At 48.9% G+C, this 23,645-nt stretch overlaps 2 protein-coding genes across 15 annotated transcripts in view; one reads left to right on the top strand and one right to left on the bottom strand.

Moving 5' to 3' along the window:
• The window catches only part of MAPK8 (mitogen-activated protein kinase 8), a 24,601-nt gene extending 13,360 nt beyond the window's left edge, over nt 1-11,241 (top strand). For 4 of the 14 annotated variants that reach the window (XM_026720488.2, XM_087938121.1, XM_087938122.1 and 1 more), the window contains 6 exons: nt 125-196; nt 2,540-2,722; nt 7,521-7,645; nt 8,058-8,121; nt 9,125-9,202; nt 9,897-11,241. In XM_026720488.2, the coding sequence (XP_026576273.1) occupies nt 125-196; nt 2,540-2,722; nt 7,521-7,645; nt 8,058-8,121; nt 9,125-9,202; nt 9,897-10,045 (671 nt within the window). In that variant the 3' untranslated portion in view covers nt 10,046-11,241. Of the gene's footprint in view, nt 1-124; nt 197-2,539; nt 2,723-7,520; nt 7,646-8,057; nt 8,122-9,124; nt 9,203-9,891 lie in introns of all 14 variants that reach the window. The other 10 variants (XM_026720490.2, XM_087938127.1, XM_087938128.1 and 7 more) reach the window with 3 other exon arrangements.
• Nucleotides 11,148-23,645, bottom strand: ARHGAP22 (Rho GTPase activating protein 22). Its single transcript, XM_026720486.2, has 7 exons — nt 22,842-23,645; nt 20,516-20,723; nt 17,501-17,633; nt 16,587-16,660; nt 15,240-15,361; nt 13,281-14,127; nt 11,148-12,731 (listed from the first exon to the last, which is right to left on the bottom strand). The coding sequence occupies exons 1-7, from the start codon at nt 22,942-22,944 to the stop codon at nt 12,518-12,520; spliced, it is 1,701 nt and encodes a 566-aa protein (XP_026576271.1). The 5' UTR covers nt 22,945-23,645; the 3' UTR covers nt 11,148-12,517.

Below are 23,645 nucleotides of genomic sequence, written 5' to 3'. Positions count from 1 at the left end.
ATCCATTTACGTTCCTCCTGCCTCCCTCTTTGTTGTCCCCGGCCGTTTTGTTTGTGTGCTTCCTTCTCAAACTCCCTTTTTTGTTTCCTTCCACTCAGTTAATGTCATTGCCTTTTGATTTCAGTTGACATTTGGTCAGTGGGGTGCATCATGGGAGAAATGATCAAAGGTGGTGTTTTATTTCCGGGCACAGACCGTATCCTTCCTGGGGCCTTGAGGAGAAGCCTGAGCAGACAAATCTTCTCCACCGTTTTTCTTTCTAACCCAAACATTACGTTTTACATACCCACCCAAGCACATTAGATAATTTAATGGCCTGATAAGCTGTGTTGACAAATATGTTTTCATACAATTTGGTATACAAGAAAAAATGTCTTTTATTAAGAGTTTGGTCAGCCAAGAATACCTTGTCTGAGTTTGATCTTAAACGCTACTGGTGGACTTCCAGAGAAATCGGTTTTTGTCCCTCAACATAAGTTTCATCTTCACTTCTTTGTATTCCTGCCAAACTTTCAAGTGTTTGGCTTTCTTTTCTAATAATGTTGCTATGCAACATTTTGCTAATATTGTATGTGAAAACAGTTTTGATTGTTCCTCTTACAAGTTGGGCCAGTTGCTCCAAGTGTAGGTGCCTCAGATGCTTCCCCTGGATTTTATTCTCCCTGACTGTTTGACTCGTCTGTTAGTAGCTATTTCAATCATCCTTATTTTTCATAGATGCATGTATTTTAATATTCACCTCTGAATGTCGGTGTCACAAGTTAAATTATTACATCGCCAAGAGACTCTTCAGTTTAAACTAGCAGGTCCAAAAGAAATAGGTAACAGTTTGAATGGACAGCATCGGATACACCGCTTGACAAATTAGGATCGAGAGTTCTAATCTAGACAATGGGTGTGGGAGGCTGGTGGGCTTGTTCCTCATTCAGCGAAGGCCCTTCACCTTTGGCACAGCACACACATTTTATACAACAAATCTCTTGTCCCTTTGCAGTGCAGCAAATAGCGTAGTAAGGGACATTTCTCTTTCTTTTCCTAAAACACTTCTTGGCTAAGGGAAAAGGACAAACGTTATAGAGAGAGATTACTGCATTTTTCGGACTATAATATGCTCCTAAGTATAAAACGCACCTAGCTTTGGGGGAGGAAAACAAGAAAAAAAATCTGCCTCTGCCTCCCAGCCATTTGCCTCCTTGCAGCAAACAGCCTGGGCAGCTTCAGCACAGCCTGATTAGCGCAAGCAGCTGATTCTCAGTTGGATCTGCCTCCCAACAATCAGCTGTTTCAGGCTTCAGGGATTGCTGTTGCCTATTGCCGCCTCTGCGTGCCCCATTTTTGGCCTCCGCTTGCCCCATTTTCAGCCGTTTCAGACGGTGGGGATCGGAATGGGCCAAAAATGAGCCGCATGGACGAAAACAGGATGTGGAGGCTGAAAATGGGTGGGGTGGGGTGCAGAGGTAGCAATAGGCGACGGCAATCCCTGCAGCCTGAAACAGCTGAACTGACAATCAGCTGCTTGTGCTAAATCAGGCTGTGCTGAAGCTGGCCAGGCTGTTTGCTCTTTGCTGCAAGGAGGCAAATGGCTGGGAGGCAGAGGCCGGTGGGTGGGAGCCGGGGGTGGGTGGAGCTTTGGCAACATTCACTGTATAAGGCGCACAGACATTTCCACCCACTTTTGGGGTAGGGAGGAAGTGTGTCTTATACACCAAAAAATATGGTCTATATTAACATCAGCAGAATTGTCTTCCTGATAATTATGAAATGTTTTAGTTGAGAACTTTATAAAAACATAGTTGACTTGCATAAGGTATGGCAGGCAAATGGGCGGCGGGGGGGGGACCCACCTACCCCCGATCTTCAGTTGTGAGATGGGGGTAACCTGGACCAGGCATAAGCCGTGAAGCACATGCATTGACAGCCCCCTCCCACCTCTTGTGGTGCTACAAAAGCGCCGTAGATTCACAGGAAGGCCTCCTGCATTAGGACAGAGCGTTTGTGTTGAAATCTTCCAAGTTCTCCGCCTCCTCGTTGCCAAGGGCTACCAACACTCTGGACCCTTTGTTTTATTTAGGAGCACAGTAAACCAGAAATAGGTGAGTTACACTTACCTGCTCAGAATTTGCTAACAATTTTAGGATTATTTTTTTTAATGGCACGCATTCAATAAAGACACAACTTCTCATCACATTTTTTTTCTGGTTTTTGTTGTTGAATTAAAACAGAAAGCCACTTTACAGTTGATATGTGTGACGAATGGATGAGTTTCTTATTTTCCAATTGCAAATGGGATTTTTTTGTTTTTGTTTTTTTGAGTTGCTCATATATGGTTCTTCTACATTTTCGTAGCCCAGGCATGAATTTACTCGGCTTTTGTCGAGAGGATCTGTTCTTGTAGACCAGCAAAACTAAAGAGTGGAATTGCTATGGAAGCCCCAAATCCTTTTTTCTTGTTGTTCTCACCGCTTTTTCTGAGCGAATGGTAGTAATAGCCTTTGTTTGAACACCAGATACATACATTTCCTTAGCTTCGTGATTTCAGATATCGATCAGTGGAATAAAGTTATTGAACAACTAGGGACACCCTGTCCTGAATTTATGAAGAAGCTGCAACCAACAGTGAGGACGTATGTGGAGAATAGGCCTAAATATGCTGGCTATAGTTTTGAAAAACTCTTTCCAGATGTTCTCTTTCCAGTTGATTCTGACCACAATAAACTGAAAGGTAAGATACCATTATTTTTTTCTCCTGCTAATGTTGACATGTTGCCTTAGACATAATAAAAGTAAAAGATGCATTGGATTGCAGGCTCCTATGGGTAGAATCCAGTTTTCTTTTAGCATTGGGATCGCATCTACCTCGTTAAACATTCTCATTCTCCTATAAATAACTAGCTCTCCTAAAGATCTTTTATACGTTTTATAGGACTACTCCCAGTGTTACCTTTGTTGTAGAAAAGCAAAAGTTTATAGACGAAGGCAAATGAGTTTCTGGTTTATAAAAAAGAAAATGCTACTTCCCTCACATTCACAGGTTATTTTACTATTACCTGTCACTACAAATATGCCAGAAGTAAATATCGAAATAGACCTGGTGGCTTGTGACTCTTTGTTGAAGGAGAGTTCTCTGGGGTATTTTGGTGACACGAATGCCAAAAATGATCCTGGCCAATTGAAGCACTTTTCCCTTGGCCACCGACAACCGTGAGAACTGTAGGCAGAAATTCAGTCAGACGGCGATTTCTGTTCCCCGAGACTTGTGAAGCCGTTTGTTACCTTCAGGAGCAGCTTTTCCACGTTGTGCTTCCTTGGGATTTCAGGTTTTTCTCCCGCTTCCCATTTGTGGAGCAAAGTCTGCTCAGCCAAGAACTGGGCCTCCCGGTGGGCCGGCCAGAGCGGCAGCAAAACGCCTCTAGGGAGCCAAGGCAGCAAAAGGGCTGAGGTGGGGGGGGGGGTGAGCCCTGTCGCAGGGGGCCGGGGGAGAGTGGGAGGGAGAGCCAATTCTCTGCCAAAGGGAGGGCCCCTTGTCCTTGTCTGCGTGCCAAGGAGGCCTGGGTTTGGGCAAGAAGGGGTGGGGAGGGTCTCCTGGGCAGAAGCCCACCTCTGGCAGGGCCCTCAAGCAGTTGAAGGGAACCGTCGCAGCAAGGCCAACGCCCCCATAGCCTAAAGCCCAGGGCAGAACAGTTGAAAAGCGGAAGGGGGGAAACATTTACTCCTCCTCCTTGCTCCTGGTTGCGCTGGCGCATGACGCGTGCCTTGAGCATGGCGCTTGACCTCTCAGAGGCTGCTGCTGTGAGTTCGATCCTAGGTAGAGGCAGATATTTGGAATAGAAGCTCTCCTGCTTGAGCAAGGGGTTGGACTAGATGACCTCCAAGGTCCCTTCCAACTCTGTTGCTCTATGAAACTCTATGACATGTCATCAAGCGGTCATTTCCAATTTGAAGACGAGCTGATAGACTGCCTGAAAATAGCCACGGAGCCACAATCATGACCTCATATTAAACAGGAACTAGGCAGCGCAAATATTTATGGAATCTCACTGAGACACTTCGGACTTTGGGCTCAGCCACAAGGAGAAAGTAGCATTTTCCTTCCCTTCACCTGTGAGTTAGATAAACTGATGCCACCCAGAGACCGATGCTCTGGAAAGTTGCCGGCTACTTAGGGGCTTTTCCACACTTTAGCTGGCCTAGGTGGTAACCAATAGGTGCTTCTTGGTCAGTGGAGGAGGTGTGAGTGGACAGGACAAGAGAGGACGGCCTTATTTGGCCTGAGGAGGCAGAGCCAACAACGTGCCATGCTAGAGAAGGGAGAACCCGTTCTCCTCCCTCTTCGTGCCAGGGGTGTGGAGAGGGCAGGGTCTCCCTCAGTTCCTCTGGAATGGCTGCCACAAATGCTGCAGCCCTATCCCGACCTTGAGTGCGCAGGCCACCCGGGGGTCGGGGGTCAGCAGGTCTTTCTTTCTTGAATGAACGAAGCGGGCAAGCTTCGGTCTCACCTCTTGGCTTCTTCTAAGTTTATATTGATAAACTTCCTGGGGCCAACAGGGAGAGGGCTGAAGCGAACAAGCTGACCTCCCCTTCAAGCAGTTCACCGGGTGGGTCTTCAAAAGGTTTCTTCCCTCAGGCCCAGAGGCCTGGCATGCCTCTTGCGGGCGGCCGGGCGGCCGTTGAGAGTGGAGGGCGGGCAGCACCCCCCCCACCCCAACGGTTGCGGCTGGCCCCACGCAGCCAGCCAGGTGTGGTCCAGACTGGATTCGGTGTTTGTGTTCCCCTATTGAGTCCTGGGAGAGAGAGAGAGGTGGACGCTGGGCGGGGTGAAAGGGGCAGGGGCAGGGCTCTCTCTCTCTCTCTCCCCACCCCCTCTCCCTTCTCTCTCTCTCTCTCTCTCTCTCTCTCTCCTTTGTTTTGTGCTCCCACCAGTTCTCCCTTGGCAAGCAAATGGTATTTCTTGCAGCTATTCCAATGTGCCACTGTTGCTACTTCGTCATGCTGTCTGTGCGAGATCTTCTTGCCGCAGCTAAGCAAGTAAGACCATGTTTTTTCAGCCCCTTTGCAGATGTGGCAAACCTGTCTTCTCGATTCTAGCCTGGTAGGCATTCCTTCCGAAGGCTTGGCCTTGTGCAGCCAGAATTAGCCCCTCTGTCTCTTGCCTCGGCCTTCCTGCTCTCGGCCACTGCCAGGCCTCGCTTGTTTCTTTTTTGTTTAATGCGTTGGCCATTATTTCTCCCTGTGCCTCTACTCCCATCTTTTTTTGGCCTTCCTTGTAGGCCAGGTGGTCTTTCCAGCACTCGGGGAGATGCCACACGAAGTCGCCTGTTCAGCTGGCAAACTGGTCTTCCTCTCACAGGCTCCTCTTACCAGAGTCTTATTATTTTCCTGTGTCTCATCCCACTGCCTCGTTTGTCCGGCTTCTCTTTGGTTGGCTGAATATACGTAGTTCCTTTAACTGCTGCACATAGGAGTTAATGCCCAGTTCCTCATCATCTTAGAACACAGAATAATAGGGTTGTTAAAAGGGACCTTGGAGGTCTTCTAGTCCAACCCCCTTGCCCATGGCAGAAGGCCCTAAATTGTCCAGTCTCTTCTGGAAAACCTCCAGGATAGTTTTTTCCGGTTTGTTGATAAGGTTGTTTTTTTCAATTGCAAAACTGGACACAGTATTCCAAATGCAACCTGACCACAATGGAGTGGGATAATTACCTCTATAGGATCCATTCTAAAATAGCCTTTTTTTAAGCAAAAAAATCTTAGCAAAAATATATATATAAAAGGTTACAGTGACACGACATGTTTACAACTAATTCATACTTCAATCAAAATTAGAAAGGCTTGAAAAATAAAATGACTTTTTTATCAGTTGCCTATTCTAGTCTTAATGTTCAACTTTTAGAAGATTTTAAAAAATGGAACAATAAATAGAAATACGTGTAAACCCGATTAGACTGGCGAGAGCTAATAGCTCTTTCTCCTTCTACTATGGCAGTTTACAAGTGTGTTAGTCCCCCAGTTTCTCTCTCCCAGGCAGGATTTTGGGAAAGCATTCCTTTTCTGGTTGCACAATTTTTGGTGTATTCATCCACCTCCTCTTATACCTAAAGGTTTCTTTCTTGCCCAGGATCCAGTTCTTGGGGTCCACTTCCTGGGACGGATCCATGAACCACAGCAGTTGCTTCCGCAGGCTTTGGGTCACCTGGGTCCTGTTTCGCTTCCTTCTCTGCCCAAGCCCCCGATCCCCTCCCCCAGCCTTCCTGACTTCCTCTAGTGGGGAACCCAGCAGGCACCTGGCTTCGCTCTTTCTCACCCTGGAACCCCAGCTCCAGTCTTTTGGTTGGCCACAGGCTTTGCCTGGTGCTGTTCGGGGGGGGGAGAAAAGGAGAACCGTTTGGAACCTCTTTCCTATGGGCTCCATTTCTCCACTGATCAAGAAGAGGACGCTGGTGTCGTGCTGAGCAGACCCACAAATCCCTCCCACTCTTTCAGGTGAGGGACATTTGGTTGCCCCAGTGTGTGTGTGTGTGTGTGTGTGTGTGTGTGTGTGTGTGTGTTTTAGAGATGGTCTCTTGAGGCTAGCCAGCCATAAGTCCTCTCAGCGCTAGCTTTGGCCGTGAGGTCGTTTTGTGATAGTTTATTACAGCTGAAATCCAGTTCCTTACTGAGTCAGAGTTTCTTCCTCTGGGAGTGGAGCTGCGTTCTGTTGTTGTTGGCCCTTCTTTCTTGAGGAGGAGAGGAGTTAATTCTTTCCTGTCCTATCAGGTCCACCCTTTGCTGACCAGAAGGATTCCTCCTGGTAAGTTCAAATTTCAGTTTCCCCCTTTAATTTTACCAACTACAGGGTTCTGGCAAGAGATTCCAGAGCTGATAGGCAAATACCGTGTGTCTTGTGTCTTTAATAATGTCGTTTTCTTTATTATTCTACAGTCTCATTATCAGAAGTTTGTAACCAGTTTAAAACTGTAGAGCGTGGGAACCTTGCCCCCCCCCCTTGATCTGGTCTTGGTGTTAGTCTTGTTCACACCTGGAACTTCAGTGCAGGTTCAGCTCTCCCTGATTTGTGTCCCCTGGTGGGAAATTCTGCCTGAGCCTGTGGGGCAGCTTCCTTGGGTCCTCCTGGCCGTGTGAGCCCTGGCAGCAGCAGCCGCAGCCAGAAAGAAGGAAGCGGCGGCAGCTCCGGTGTCTCTGCTTTGCCTCCCGCTGAGTGGAAGCCAGGCGAGCGGCTACTTCTGATGCTGGGCACCCAGCAAGAGCGGAGTCTCTAGTTGCCGGGGGCTGTTTTTTTAACCAACTTTGAAGGGGAAGGGGACTCGTCTCCCCGGACACCTCCAGGAGCCAAGGAAAGTTGGGCTCCTTTTGTTCTCTCTGGAGGCCGGCCGGCCGGCCTCTTCTCTATCTAAATCTGCCTCCCATGAGACATTGGACTGCAGCTCCTACTGACTGGTGTAATCGATTTGGGTTTTTTCCTATTTCACATAACACTTTCCAAAATATTGAAATAGATTCTGCATTAAACATTCCTCTTGCAGCCAGCCAGGCAAGAGATTTGTTGTCCAAAATGCTGGTGATCGATGCCTCAAAAAGAATTTCAGTGGACGAAGCTCTGCAGCACCCCTACATCAACGTCTGGTACGACCCTTCGGAAGCTGAAGCTGTAAGTCCGGCCCTTTGGACCCCGGGCTCTTCGGGCGCAGGGAAGGAGGCTCTGGGGTAGAGGAGGGGGGTGGGGGGTGGGGGCAGGGAGGCCCAGAGCTATAGCTGGAGGGGCTCTTCAGGACGGAAACTTTGAAGCTATTCCTTTGCTGTGTAACTGGGGGGGCGGGGGGGGCAGGCGGGCTGGGACTTATGAAAGAGCCAAATCTTCGCTTGCTAAAAATAATAATAATCGTGGTCTTTTTTAAAATGATTGCTGATTGAATGGCATAGAATTGCAGTGTGGTTCTTGTCACTCGAGGAAGCTATTAAGCTAGGCTTACTGCATGTCCGTTCTTACACTGGCTGTATCTGTTGTTTTCGTTCGTAGAGTTTTCTTTAGCTCAGTTGTTGTACCTTTCTTCTGTTCCCAGCCTCCTCCAAAGATACCAGACAAGCAATTAGATGAAAGAGAGCACACAATAGAGGAATGGAAAGGTGAGACAGAAATTTTTTCTGTGTTCAGCATAAGCCGAGCTGGATGCCAGTAGAGCTGCAAGGAAGGAGGGCTAGGAGGAATGCTGAATTTGGCCTTTTAAGCATCGGTCAGCCAGGGACCTGGGCCGAGGGAGGTTGGGGGCGGGGGATGGTGGATACTGGGTGGATGGAAGGTTTCCTAGGACTACTACAAGGTTGAGAAATGGGATGGAGGCAGCGGGGGAGCAGCGCAAAGGAGGTGGAAAACCTGCCACGCCTGTCTTATAACGTCATTGCTTTCAGTGGGAGGGCTTTCCCCTCTATGGCTGTCCACCCCAGAAGGAATTCAGGGCTGGTTTCCCTGCTTTCTGGGTTGAGTCTCAGTTGGAAGAAAGACTGAATATAGTAAGTCAATCATAATAATTTTATTTATGACCAGAAGGCCAGAATAGCAGTAATAACCAGCCTCTTTTGAAAGCGACATGAAACCAGATCAGCTCCCTGTGCTGCCTAGTGTCCCAAGGACAGGGGGGAGGAATGCTAGGGAAATGGGGAGAAATGCATGGAGCCAAACTCCAGGGGGAAAATGAGAAACCAGCCATTGTAAGTCATGTGTTTGTGGAACAGCCGGCCGCAGGGTCATCGGCCGCCTGGGCTTGGTGATGGGCCTTTCTCCCTGAATGGATAGACCTTCTGAAAGGAAACTCTGTAGCTACCCTGTGGAATATCTTGGACTGCCTGCCAAAATATTATCATGTTCCAGCAAGTTCCAACACGTGCCAGCAAGCTTTTGTTCCGTAGGTCCTGTATTTCCTACCTTAGTCCCACTCATTCAAGGAGAACGGAACTGAAGCATGAAGCAATGGGCATTGCTTGGCTCGTCCAATACATTCCTTTGTGGCTTTCCTGTTTGAGAAGTGGAGTTTTATCTTTCAGAAAGTGGCTCTCTTTTTTTCAGATGAAATTGCTTCTCCAGCTTGCTTGAAATACTTGACAGATAACACTACACCTGCTCATTTTACAGAATTGATTTACAAAGAAGTTGTGGAGCTGGAGGAGAGGACCAAGAACGGAGTCATACGTGGGCAGCCATCTCCTTTAGGTTAGTTGCTACGCATGTTATTTGGTTAATGCCACGTATAAGGGGAAAAAGGCTGTTTTTATCCAGCCTTCGTTCACCTATTCAGTGTCTGGTCTGAATGTTGAGATTGTGCCTGTTTCTTATTCTTGTAGGTAGCTACGTAGCGTTTTGTATGTGTAAATACCCATATTTACATTGGGAATCAGAGTCATTGTATGCAATGGGAAGGCACGCCATTTCTCTGCAAGAAGGTTGGCAATGATATCTACCTAGGGGAGAAAAAGCAACGTGGTGCAGAGTGGATCGCCCTTACGCAGCTCTTTAGCTCTTTGTTTCCATTTCCGTTTCCCAGGCTGGAAATGTTGTTTCCACTGAGTGGTCAACGAGCTGGGAAGCGTCATGGTGTCTGGTGCGATCTAATGGGATACCATTACGATTAGACAAGAGTTGAGGGTGGCCCAGAGACACCCAGCTGGCTTTGGGGCTCAGGCAGAACTAGAACGCGTGGGCTGCTGGTTTCTACTCTGGCGCCTTTCAGCAGTACATCAATCGAGCTCTCAAGGTATCCCTTTAGGACAGGGCTGGGCCAAAGGATGCCCTCCCTGACCGTAGGAACAGGACTGCAGGTAACCAGGAACCGGCTAGAGGAAGAGAAACTTGCAGGAGTGAGGGATCTCTCTGTAACTGAAGGGGTGCTTTGTTTCTCATAGCACAGGTGTAACAACAATCCATGGCCCCCAGCATCCATCTTCATCCCCATCAGTCTGTGACGCATCAACTTCACTGTCCACTGACCGAACTCGGGCTTCTGACACCGACAGCAGCCTGGAAGCCTCAACGAGTCCCTTAAGTTGCTGTAGATGACAGCAAGTGGATGTAGGAGCGAAATGGCTAGCAACAAAAATCAGTGGTATTATTTTGGGGTATTTTTTAAAAGTAATTGTGGGATTAATTTTCAGAGTGCTAATTTTAAAGTAAAATAGTAAATCACGATGCTATTCTGTAATTAATTGTACAGTATGGAACTTAATTTTTATTGTTTTAAAATTGCATGCTTTACTACTGTGATTTTTGACTTTATTTTTTCAGGATGCATTTATAAGATAGGTTTATTAAATGTAATATTGCTATTCAGTTTGCTTATCACAGCTTCTTTCAAGGTCTTTCAGATTGGTTTTTAGAGAATCTGTATCAGCTGAGCCATTTTTCAATCTTTTATTTCCAATTGTTGTTACTCACGGGGTATCTAATTTTAGGCTATAGAATAAGGCCTGGATAAGGTCTTTGAACAAAAACGCTTCTGAAGTGCTTATCTGGGCAACGCTACATAAGCTGGCTGTGTCCCAACGGACCCAGAGGGAGGATACCCCTGGGGAGGGGGGGCAGTGGGCACGTCAGTGGTTTCAGCGGGGAGGCGGGCTGAATGTTGCCATCAGCCTGGCTTGCCTCCCTTGCACAAGGCCTTTAAAATAACGCCCCCCGTTTATACCTGCAGTGTGTTCACTTCTCCACTCATTGGTTGCATTCAGATTAGCACCAATTCTAGAAACAAACATGCTTCCACCCCCAACCCCATTTTGACAGTTCTCCTCTCAACCTGTAGCTGATACTTCTGGATCTGTGGTAAAAGTATTATATATAAGTGTACTGTGTACGCTCCAGGGGGGCTCAGCCTGTACAATACTTTGTGATGTTGGGTATTAGAACAACCCAACAAAAATCACAAAAGACAGGAGGACTGCACTAAGATCATGTTTTGGTTAATTTCCTTCCAAGAAAAAAAAAATGTAGAAATGTTGAATATAATTAAAAATTGTCCTGCTTTCTGCTGAAATGAGTTTCAATACATATCTTCGAATATGTATTTCATTTTATTCCTCTGATTCAAATTCTAAGTTCATTGTGAATTTAAAATTGTGAATTTTAAAATTGCAGAGTTTTAAGAATTAAGCTTGTACTATCTGCATTGTGTAGATAGAAGTCATTTCTGTTTGTTTTTATTTATTAAATTTGTATGCTGCCAGTTTCACCGGACTCTTGGCAGGTTACAGTAACCAAAATGTCCATGGTTTGCATAATTCTACAAACAGTAAAACATACTCGGCAAATGTGACACTGAAAGAACCGATGAGAGACAGTAACATTAGAACGGACACGGTGCAGGATGGCAGATGGATCCCTCGCAGACCTAAAACCATCCCTGTTCCTCAGCCCAGTGACAGTTGCTCCGCATCCACAGATCTCAGTGACAAGAGAAGCAAAACTAAATTTGGCCTCCAAGGGCAGTGGGAATAATTCAGATTTTAATGTTTTCTGGAAAGCTGTCACTTTGGGGGCAGCATAAGTGAGACTGTGCCCTTTGTTTGGGTCTTCTGGTGAAAACGTTTTTTCCTGGCTTCAGCCACCTTCCTTCCATTATCGTGGAAAGGTGGAATCTCCCGTTATATGGGGAGAAGAAGAAAAAAACTCAGTGAGAGAGAAATAGCAACAGCATTAAATTTATAGACCGCTCCACAGTGCTTTGCAGCCCTCTCTGAGCAGTTTACAGCATCGGCCTATTGCCCCCCACCCCACCCCCACCAACCTGGGTCCTCATTTGACCGACCTTGGAAGGATGGAGGGCAGCCTTGAACCTGGCGAGATTCGAACAGCCAGTCTCCTGGCAGTCAGCAGAAAGAGCCTGCAGAAGTTATTTTGCACCATAGCCCCCGTTTCTGAGCAAGCCTAGGCAATTATTTCCAAATCCTGTAAAATTTGTCAGCCTGGGCAATTCCATACAAGGATCAGAGAGCACAAATTGATTCACATGCCTAATTTATTGCGCCTATTATATCGTGCCGTCCGCTCAGTTTTGGGTCAGGGATACAGGCTGTTTGACTGATCTGGATTAGCACTGGGGGGGAGAAGCAGTGCAGTTCCCTCTGAGAATAAGCCTAATGCACAGTCGAGGCAAAAAGTCTGCAAGTGAAAAAGATCCTGTTAGTGGCCCAGGGGGGCAAAACTAATAGTTCTAGCAGGTCCTCCTATAAAAGGAGAGCATTAAAGGGCAACTGAAAAGTCATTTTAATTTTGCAGATCAGCCAAGCATTCTTCTTCCACGCCGAGAAGGGTGATCCAGAGCCATCCCCTCTCTTGGCCGCCACTATGTATACTACTCCATGCTGGGTCTAGCAAAGCATTCGTAACGTTGTAAGTGAAATCCTTTCGCCTCTTCCTCACCAGTCACTGATCCTCCATTTAGGCCAACAATTGTGATGCTACTACGTGAGCAAGGAGGGTGGTTACAGACCAGGGCAAAACTGCTTTGGGTGGGAAGCCGAGGGCGCCTGCCTGTCTTTAGACGTGACTCCCTGCAGTGATATTCCCCAGAGTGGTGAAGAAATACTCCATCTCTTCTTGTAGGAAGCGGTTCCTCCTCTCTGCGTCTTTCCTTGCCCGCTCAGAGTTCCTCAGCTTGATTTGCAGCACGGCCTCCTTCTTCTTCCCTTGGATGAGCTCTTCTTGTAGTCTTGTCACCAGCTTCCTCAGTTCTGTGCTTGTTCCTTCCATTCTTAAAGGGAAGAGAGAGTTTATTACATAGCGGGTGCATTTTGAACGGCCATGTCACCAGAATGCCTGTGGAAGTCCCGTCTCTGTAGTTACAGCCTAGTTTGGTTTGAAGAGATGTTAAGATGTCTTTGGCCATCCTTCATTTCCTTTAGCCACCCCCTCCGCCACTTTGCTTGCCCAGCGGCCCTGGGCTTGCACAGGCATCTCGCGGCCCTTGACCACTTCCTGCCCTGATCATGGAGTCCTGTCCCGTCTCCTCCCCCCCCCCACACACACACCCCAGAGGATGTTTGTGAAAGTTAATGTCTTGGTCTCCCACAATTCAGATCAGGATTACAAGACAACAGAAGGTGAGCCATATGGTTTCTCTGTAGAAATATGTGCCTTGTGTACCACGGTTCCTAGCCCCACTGCCCAGGCAGTTGCACAGAGAGAGAGAGAGAGAGAGAGAGAGAGAGAGAGAAAGCCATTTTGCCTTTTATTCTCAGCTGTTGCATAACCAACTCCCTTGGTTCCCTGCCTCTCTTTCCTTGCTTTTGGCCTGGCGTACCTCTTAAAAGCGGCCTCGTACCCAGACCTTTGTTTTCGTAGCTCCGCCTTCAGCTCTGCGATGAGATCTTGCAGGGCTTCTGAGCAGTGAACGGCATCTCTAGAAGCGACGGACAAATGGCGTCCCTCCCTGCTTCTGCCGCAGCCCGTTTCTGGCTCCCCACCGTTGCTCCCCAGAGAGACCTCGTCGTGGGGCAAGGGGCTGCCCAGAGGGCTCAAGGCCAGGCAGGCTCTCGTCGTGGTGGTGCACGTGGCACAGGGGGTGACAGAATCCACAGCTAGAGACAGGCTGCTGGAGGAAAGGGAGCCGCTGGGGCCGGCATTGCTACAGGCTTCCTTGGAGCGATGAAGAATGGGGACGTTGTCGTAGGCAGAGAGCCTTTGGTGCGAATCGGACCCTTTGCCTTTTCCTCCACGGTGGCCTTGAACAGCTGACCGTCCACCCAGCAGCCCATTCTCATGTAAGGATAAGCAGCAGCTTTCCAAGAAGGGGCTCCCTGGTGGGTGATAGAGCGACCTGGTTCCTGGCTGCCGCAAAGGGGAGCCTTTCCAAGAGGCCAGGCCTTGCTTCCTGTGGTTGGGGCTGCTGGGTGGTTGCTGGCCGTTTCCTTTCTGGTTGCAGTCTTGCATGCGAGGCTGGGCTGCAGAAGGCCCAAGAGCTGGAAGGGAGCCAGCATGGCTGCAAAGGCTGTTTTCTGTCTGGCCACTCTGCAAGTTCCAATCTACCCAACTAGGTGGACACTGGAGATCAGCATCCGGCTGAACCGAGTCCTGAATCAGAGAGGGATCAAATATCTTCGCATGCTCGCTTATCAGAATAGCCATTAAGCCCTGAACCAGTGAAGTACCTGTGAGATGAATATTCAGACAGTCATGTTAGGGCAATTTGTTTTGCAGAGAAAGACATTTACTCAACATGAGGGCATTAAATATCAAGGGATCCCTATTTCCTTGAAAACCAAGGGAGTGAGTTAAACGTGGTCTGGAGGGCTGCACAATTAAATGGATATTCAAGTGGGGTGTGGCAGGCATCGGTCCTGGAATCTATATCGTCGTTTCCAATAATGACTTAGATGAGGAAGGTGGAGAGAATGCTGATCTGATTTGTAGATGACACAAAATTGAGTGGGAAATCTGATACCTTTTCCACGGGTGATTATCTTGAGTAGTGAGTTCAGCTCCAGATATCACAATTCAAGAGGGATTCGGCCAGAGAAGCAAGTTCAGAGAAGGGTAGTGAAGATGATCAAGGAAGCAGAAATTGAGATTTACAAGGAGGAAACGAAGAGACAATTTAAGAGGAAAAGACTGAGCAGGGAAGAAGAGGACCTGAAAGGATATCACAGAGAAAAAACACAGACAGCTTTCCGAGGTGGGATATTGAATAAACGCAACAAAGAGTGCCACGACACCATAAAGAATCTCAAATTCATAATGGCATATATACCTATGGATATGAATTCACCAGATGTATAGTTTGGTATTCTAAGAGAGAATCATACATTTTCTTCTAGGACGACGTGACAACTTGATTTAAATCAGAAAACAATGCCTCCCAATACACTCAAAGGTACAAAATAATAATTCTAGTGACATGATTTGCAAAATAGTATTTTTCCTGAATGAATTCAATTTTTCATATCAAATCAAACTGAAAATCTAAACTGAAGATCTGGATTAGAGTCAGTCCACGCAGCCTTAGTCTCTGCGCCCCTCAAAATCAATTGGCCATTTTATGGAGTCAAATCACCCATTCATCAGCTGAACACACGTTTGCTGGGGTTTTGCCTTCGGTCCGTTTGTAAACTTCTACTGTTCTACATTCAGTTCTTCTCGAGTACGGGCAACTGAATCTGCAGGCCCTGGGACTGCCCAGTGGTGTCCATTTCCAGCTGGGGCTGGACTGCTACCCTATGTGGGGGCGGGGGGACGGATGGATGGACGGACACAGGCTACCTACCTTCCATCTGAGCCACAGGGTCTTCCACCTGAGGCCGAAGAATGTTTGGTCCAAAAACCGTGGCAAGGTTCTGGATGCTCATCTTGTTATGGCTGGCGTAAGACTGAACTTCATCAAGAAACCTTGAAAGCCCCCCACCCCCCATCCCCCAAAAATCAATGAAAATTTCATAAATAACCACCAGCAATTCTCAGTGGCAAAGACCAAGATTTCCAACCTTAACTATTGCTCCACGCATGGCTAAGCTATCCCCACGGCTACCTAATTTGGACAACAGGCTCAGCTCAGCCACTGGAGATGCCCTTTGGGGAGGGGGCTCATCAATAATCAGGGTGGGATTTGGAAATGCTGCAGCCAGTCAGGGAAAGGTTTAAGGTTCCCTGATTTGCACAAATGAGCCCTGAACCAGAGTGGGACCCAGCACACATCCTCTGGGTTAAAATCTGTCTTCAACCAAAACCAGTGGCCCTGCTTGCACAGGGTGTCACTCACAATCCTACACAGCTCCAGAAAACATACAGCTAACACTCTTATTTTCTGCCTCTGAGTCAGTCCTGACTTCTGCCTGGACAAGTCCATGCAGCTTTCTTGACACCCTTTTCAGGAGTGCTTTGCCATCACCGCCTCCTCCTCCCTGGGGCTGAGAGAGAGGAAAAGGCCCAAGGTCACCCAGCTGGCCTTGTGTATAAAGCGGGGCTACAACTCCCAGTCTCCCGGTTTCTAGCCCGATGCCTTCACCACTGCACCAAACTGGCTCTCAACACTATCACTAGGTAGAATCTGCTCTTTGATAGGGTTCCACTTCCCTGTTTGGACCCATACCTCAACAATTGGAATTAAATATTCATTCTGGGTTGGGGTTAGAGTTTGGATTTATGTCAATTAGCTTTATCCCCAGTCAAAATAAAAAAGGAGTATTTTCTGATCAATTTTAAAACTGAAAACAATTTATAATACTAGTTTTTTTTCCCCATAGAATCTTTGTTAAATCATGAGCTTTGTACCATTCCTGACCAGATCTGTTATGGAAACAGCCCCAGGCTTGCCTCCCCGAAGGGAGACTGTGAGGAATAAATACAGAGGTCAAGAAACCTGTTTTCAGATCATAAACGTGAAACCGATCACCTTGTGCTGAAGGTGCCTTTTATTTCTCTCCCGAAGTCCCTGAAGAGCCCCCAAATCCTTTCTGGCAGAGACGCAAGCACCACACCACCTTCCTCTTGGCAGCTGCCTCACCATCACCCAACAATTGTGAACAAAACGGAAGTAGCAGCAGGGTTTTCCTTTACCTGCAGCTGGTCTGGCCAGCCGGGATCCCCTTCCCCGCCCATGGACTGGAGGACTTACCTGCAAATGAACCTGAGGAGGTTGTAGTTGGCCTCAGGAAGGCAAAGCACCTGTTTTGTCAGTTCCCGAGTTCCCTGAGGGATCATACAAATAGGAACAGCAGGTGCCATTTTTCACGCAACAGCTAAAGGAAGTTTATCGGATACGGGGGTGGGGGGTGGGGTCCCTGGCAGCCCTCTCCACCCCCCGAGATCTCAGCCCTTGGCCTGAATCTCTTAAGAGACTGCAGCCTGAATCCAGGACCTCCTCCCGGGTCCCGAAGGCTGACTTTCCCGTTTCAACCTGCCCCACCCTCCACGTCAGCCATGACAGGAAAAGGGCAGCAAAAAGGAGGGAAGGGCTAGAAGGAGGAGGAACGCTTTTGCTTTGTGAATTTTTCACACCAAAAAGCAGGATATAGGTGGGCCTAATTCATTGTCAACAGAGAGCTCATTTTTATGAAACTTTTAAAAAATCACATTTCAAAAGCTTATAAATTAATAGGTATTTATAACTGCCAGTTTAAATTAGTAAAGCTGGAGAAACCTTTAGGCTGAGTTTGATCCATTTTGTTATTTTTTCCTTTTTTTTGTCAACACTACAGAAATGGTTGGCCGCTGTCTTATTTCCTAAAATAAAGATCATTTTCCAGAGTAGCTATTAGCCCTGGGATTCCTTATAATATTGCATCCAAGAACTTGTAACCTTACCCAATCTCAAATGCAAGATTAATGCATTGACCTTGTGAACACGACTCGGCTCCTTTTATCCAGTATACAGTGAAGGGGCCAATTGGGTTCAAGAGTTTGCACATCTTTAGCCGCCCCCAATATCTTCAGACTATCCTGCTGCCGCCGCCTCAACCTCTTCCTTCTTCACTCCTGTTTATGCAGCTGCTTTTCCCTTGGATAGTGACTTCTGCTGAATCCACTGACCTGGCCTTTGTCCTTGGAAAGCAACTGGCCGCAGGAGAGAAAGTCTTGGTAATTGGCAAAAGGAATGACGGGCTCGGGAAGCTCTCGGAGGTATCGCTTCAGGAGGGAGGCCACTGCGTGGACATCTGTATTTCTGCAAGAAAGGAGGGGCAAGGAAGGGGTTCGGCAGCAAGCCGGCAGAAAAGCTGCTGCCCTGGATGAAGACGGGAAAGCTGATGCTGACGGGCTTCAAACTTCATTGATTTAAAAAAACAAAACACCTTGTTGAGTAGCTGGAATTACGACCGGAGTGCTGTGCTTGGGGACCAGGCAAGTACACAGGCAGCTCCATCACTCTCTGGGGATGGGACACGGAAGTGGGAATTTCCCACAGGCAGAATGAGATACAGCAAATGTGAGCAGGAAACGGAAGTGGCAGAATCAGGTGCTCTTCTCTCTTTCCGGCCGTTACCTTCCTCCCCAGCTAAGAGCATCACTCACGATATGTTACCTGGCCAGATAAGTCCAAAAAGTCACCCTGCCTTGAGTGCCGACAGCCAATCCACAGGATGGAATACTGCACGTCTCCCAAGTTACTAAGAGCACGTGCCTATTAGCCCGGTCCCTAATTCATCCATCATTCCTTCTTCTGCTTGAGCAAGGGGTTGGACTAGAAGACCTCCAAGATCCCTTCCAATTCTGTTATACCTGTAGAACTGGTAATCAACTAACCACCCAGCGCCGAGGGTGTCTCACTGCAGGAGCTTATGCAGCTGGAACCGGAGGTGCAGTTATGCCGTCCATCTGCTCTTTCTAGTCCACGGCTGCGAGGGAGGAGAATATGGCTTCCCTGGCTTTGCAGGAAAGACCAAGGTTGTCCTCTCCCGTTTGCTCTTTCAAACCTCTGCCCAGCTGCTGGGTGAGGGGGACGTCCCCACGTTTGAGTGATACCCAATTCTCTGTGGCTACCCCAAACAATAGGGGAGATGCTGTGGATATCCTCTCATCCTCCTCAGAGGCTGTCAGGGTCTGGATGGGACCAAGGAGACCGAAACTGAACCTAGGCAAGTTGGAGAGACGGCTTCTCCCTCATAGTTCTCACAACCATATTATTTCTGGCTGGCAGGCATTACTCTGAAAAAGGAAGTTCACCAGCTCTTTGGGGGACATCGGCCTCCTTCTAGAGTCTCACCTATCCTGCCTTTGAGCAGCAGGAGGAAAATGGACTTGGTGGCCCTTTGCCTGCCTCCAACTGGTGCACCAGTTGCAGCCTTGTTTGGCACAGGAGAACCTCGCTGGCTGCCTTAACACATGGCCTCAATATCACCCGGGCACAGCCTGGCCACTCACCTTACACAGACCACTCAGAGGTACACGGCTTAAGTACACTGACAAAATCCTGGATAACTCAGCCCAGGACAAAATGCCTTTTTGAATATGTTCTCCTGACGCTATTTTCCTTCCATTTGTTTCCTTTCCAAGTTATTTATGTTCAGTTCTGATTTTGCAATGTTCATGAGGGACGTGGCTTTAATCCTGAAAAACCAGTTTTCACTAAGCCTGTTGAGCCCACAACTATTTCAAGATGGAGCAGTAAGGAATTGTAAGTTTTCTTTAAAAATATTGCTGTTCTTTTTCTACATTTTCTAGAATCCTGGCACTCTGGCAAATTAGCCATCAATAGACACTTAGACATAAATGACATCTACATATTGTGCAAAATAGCAAAAGTAATAGCACTAAGACTTCTATACCGCTTCACTGCTTTATAGCCCTCGCTAAGTGGTTCATAGTCTCAGCCTCTTGCCCCCAACAATCTGGGTCCTCATTTTACCAATCTCGGAAGGATGGAAGGCTGAGTCAACCTTGAGCTGGTAAGATTTGAACTGTCAAATTGCAGCCAGCCGGCAGGCACCAGAAGTAGCCTGCAGGACTGCATTTTAACCACTGCGCCATCGTGGCTCCCATCCAGACCACAAGAGACAGTCAACCAGCTGAACGGGGAACAAAAGGACCAAAACACTCCCCCCCCCCAATTGGCACCCAGATGACCCAGAGATTAAGTCCAAGATTAACATCGGACCATCTATCAAGTAAACAATACCCCAATCAAGGAACTGCCCAAAACAAGCCAACACGACAAAGAACGTCAATCAGAATAGAGCTGGAAGGGGCCTTGGAGGTCTTCTAGTCCAGCCCCCTGCTCATGCAGGAGACCCTCTACTATTTCAGGCAGGTGGCTGTCCAGCCTCTTCTTAATAACCTCCAGTGATGGAGCAGCCACAACCCGAACCGGTTGATTGTCCTCCCTGTCAGGAAGTTTCTCCTCAATTCTAGGTTGCTTCTCTCCTTGATTAGTTTCCATCCGTTGCTGCTTCTTGTCTTTTGGGGCTTTGGAGAATAGGTTGACCTTCTCTTTGTGGCAGCTCCTCAGATCCTGGAATATTGCTGCCATATCACCCCTAGTCCTTCTTTTCTTTAGTCTGGCCATACTCATTTCCTGAAACCATTCTTCATGTTTCTCTAAGATGGCCCCAGGGCGAGCCATTCGAGCATCAACTGAGAGCAAAGCCCACTTCTTACTAGCACTGATGATATTAGCTAGTTTGGGTAATGAAACATCTGCAAGAAAACCACCAAGCTCAGAGGCCACCAAGGACCTCACAGGTGCATGTTACACAATGCAGGATAAGCCTTGTAGAATGTGACATCTTGGAGAACATCTGTCTGGTAGAACATAACCCCCAATCAGCATGTTGAGTGGCCACTCTGGGGAGAGGAGATGAGAGAAACATCTGCACGGCACCATGTTAAGTGAAGGTTTTATATGGTTCGATACTTGTTTTATTGCCGTTTGTTGTGTCACTATTTTCATCTCCTACCACCCTGAGACACAGCTTGGGGGGGATCTCATCATACACCCCTAAGCAAATAAAGGAGCCACCCTGCAGTTCCAAGCAGGGCAGAGTCGGTCCCTGAACCTGGGGAGGGCCTTGCAGCCCCCTCAGCAGTTCCTTGGGAAAGGGACCCCTGTACCTGTCAAATTGGGGCTTCTTCCCGCCATCAAAGGAGTCCTGGAGGTCCTTGACCAGATTGGCCTGCCCCGGCAGGCGGAACAGCCCCTCCTCGGTCAGGCCACGCGTCCGAATGAAGTCCACACATTGCTCCACCAGAAGGGGCACCGGCTGCCACCCAGATTTCTTTTCATAGCTGACTGTGTCTTCCAAGCGCTGACCAAAAATCCCTGCCAATGAGAGGAAGCAACTCTTGCCACAGCCACAGCTCTCCAGGTGGGAGGAGATACGGGGACCAGAAGGGCCCTGAGCACGAAACTGAGGAAAAACTGGAGGCCGGGTGCCTTTTGCACCCGAGTCAGTCTACACGGAACCTCTTTAGAGAGATCTTTCCTGAGATAGTTTCAGGTTCTGGTTGCCATTTCACTGTTTCATGTTGTTTCAGTAAACCTGTTTAGTGTCATTGTGCTTAGTGATTTTTGTATACCACCCGGAGTTGTTTGAGTTGGCTGACCATATAAATATTCTGATTAAACAATAAGCCAATAAATATTATTTATCCATTACATGTCCTGCGTAGGGACACGTGGAATGACCGAATAGGTCGAAAATAGAAAAGGGTGTAATAAAAACATATTCTTTAATATGCTAAAATCACAGTGTGTTTTGAAGAAATTACTCCCCTAAAAGCTTTATGGTATAACACTTGAGGGTTTTTTCACACACCAATGGTTTTAAAGGTGGTTGCTTTAGAAGAGGTGCCTGCTATTCCTATACCTGAATCACAAACAGCCATTTTCTTCTTTAAAATGAAGAGTGTCCTTTTTGGAAGAAAATATTCAGATCATGGGGGGGAACAATTGTATTTAGGGTTACATAGGTGCAATACTACAGATCTAGACTTTTTGTTGCTATATTTTCTGGGAAACTTCTACTGAGTCAATGCGTTTGTGCAACACTTTGCTCAGCCAAAGTATAATCGGCTGGTTTGTCTGGTGCAATTCATTTGCAGCGTTGTATGAACCCAACTAGCTTGGGTTAATTCAGTCAATCATGGGTACCATGGATTAGTGTACTATGGGAACATGCTACATTCTACTTAATTATGACAATAAACAAAAGCATGAACTGGATATTCTGAAAAACAGGGAAGAATAAAATATTTCAAGAAAAGATTGGACAACCATTTGTCTGGGATGGTATCCGGTCTCCCTGCCTTAGACATGGGGTTGGGGCTGGACTAGAGGACCTCTGAGGTACCTTCTGGCCCTAGGATTCCATGGCTTCCAAAGAGGGGGGCATTGTGTGGTGGGCCTTTTCTTTGCAAATGAACCAAAGTCCAACTTTTTTTCTGAAGAATATAATTGTAATAAACCGTTTGATTATGGAATCAGTATGGTTGAGTTTGAAAACATTATTTGCCTATCTGGTGTGGTTTCTTAGGGGCGGGGAATCCTTGGCATTGTAGGCCATGATGAGGAAAGGGAGGCTAGAGTCTCAAGGCATTCTGAAGTGGATCAGCACCAGGACTTTGGGGGAAAAGATAGGAGTAAAAATCAACTTTGCTACCCTAAACCGGGGCTTGGTATCCCTCCCTGCCTTGTTTTGCATGCTCAGCACTTTCCATCCTGGGCCCAGAGACCAGCTGGGTGTTTTGTTTGGCTTCACATCCAATCTGCCCAATATTTGGTTTAAGGTTTAGGAAAAGCTCTTAGTCTGAACAACTCTACTGGGAGGAGTTGGTAGGGGGGAAAGTCTTCTCTCCAGGCAGAAAGCTCGCCAGGAGCCGGTCCAGGGCGGGTTGGAGGGCATGGAAACCCTTGAACTCAGCACGCAGCGGGTGACCTGGGGGAAGGGAGAGAGCTGGCCTCCCCTTCAATGCCATGCAAATATCCCTCCATCAAGGAAGACGGAGGAACCCAACGCCAGCCACATCCTTCTATGCTGCCGGGGTAGCTGGCCTCCTCCAGCAGACGCCGACGGCGCAGGCACCAGAAAACGGCCGCAAGGAAGCCGATTCTCACGTTATCCCTGGGGGCGGATTTCCAAGCTCTGGTGCACAGCCGGGGTTCTCCCAAGCAGAGCTGCGATGCACAACCCGAGTCTGGGTGGGCGTCTCCTGCCTGGCGAAAGGCGCTCAGGTGCTCCCAAAGAGCCAGGCTCCCCTCCCCGCGGGATCAAGCCCCCCCTCGCCCCCCAGAAGGCCAGGTCCGCGTCCAAAGAGCCCAAAGGAAGCTGGCAGGCAGCGGCCGATCGCCCCGTTTGGGAAGGGGGCGCCGGGCCGGGCTCGGGACCAACCTCGGCCCGGAGACCGGCGGCGCCCCTCGCTCGGCCCTGGCGGCTCTCACCTCTGCGGGCGGCGCAGCAGCCGGAGCCGGGGCAGGCGGCCAAGAGGCAGCAGAAGCCGGGCAAGGCGAGCGGGCCGGAGCGGCCGAGCGGGAAGCCGGGCATCGGGCGCGCGGGGCTGGCGGCGGCGGCCGGAGCGGGAGAGCAGCGGCTGCCTCCTTGCCTGCGGAGGATGACGGCCGCCCATCCCTCCTCGGCCCCGCTCAGCGCCAATTAGGAGCCGTCGCTCAAGGAGTCTGCAAGAGGCCTGCAGCTCCCCTGGGCAGGCCGCGTCTTGCCCGGCCGCCGCCTGGCTGGCGGCGCAGGGGGGCCGCTCCCTCCGAGGTGCCGGCCTTCGCTCCCAGGGCTGGAGCCTCGCCGGATCCCGGCTGCGGCGCCGAGGAGCAGAGCCTGGCCCGCCCCGCCCCGCGCGCTTTCCACGGGGCTCAAGCCTGAAGCGCCACCGCCAGGGAGGTCGCTTGGTTCGGCTGCAGGGGGAGGCGCCGGGTGGGGTAGCAACCGCGCCGGCCCGGACTCTTTGGCCGCGAGCGCAGAGCCAAATGGGAGCGCTGGAGCCGACGCGGAGATGTCCCGGCACATGGAAGCCGGAGGCGCCTTCAGTCCGGAGTCCAGCAGAAAAGGCCGCCGCCGCTTCAGGGAAGGGGCGGGGCGCCCCACGCGAGGCGAGAATCCAAGGCGGCGGCTGAGATGCGGCCCGGAAGGGCGCAAGCAAGTCGCCGGCGCTGGGCACCCCCTGCCCCTCCGGGGCTCCTTCCGGAAGAGTTTCCTGAAGCCCCGGCCTGACCGGGCTCGTTTGCTACTTCCCC

Source organism: Pseudonaja textilis, chromosome 8 (assembly GCF_049901715.1).
Source record: "Pseudonaja textilis isolate UNSWEBS1 chromosome 8, rPseTex1.2, whole genome shotgun sequence".
In the NCBI taxonomy this organism is placed as follows: Eukaryota; Metazoa; Chordata; class Lepidosauria; order Squamata; family Elapidae; genus Pseudonaja; species Pseudonaja textilis.
The sequence above is the reverse complement of the archived record's forward strand: the minus strand, read 5'-3'. Positions and strand labels throughout refer to the sequence as shown.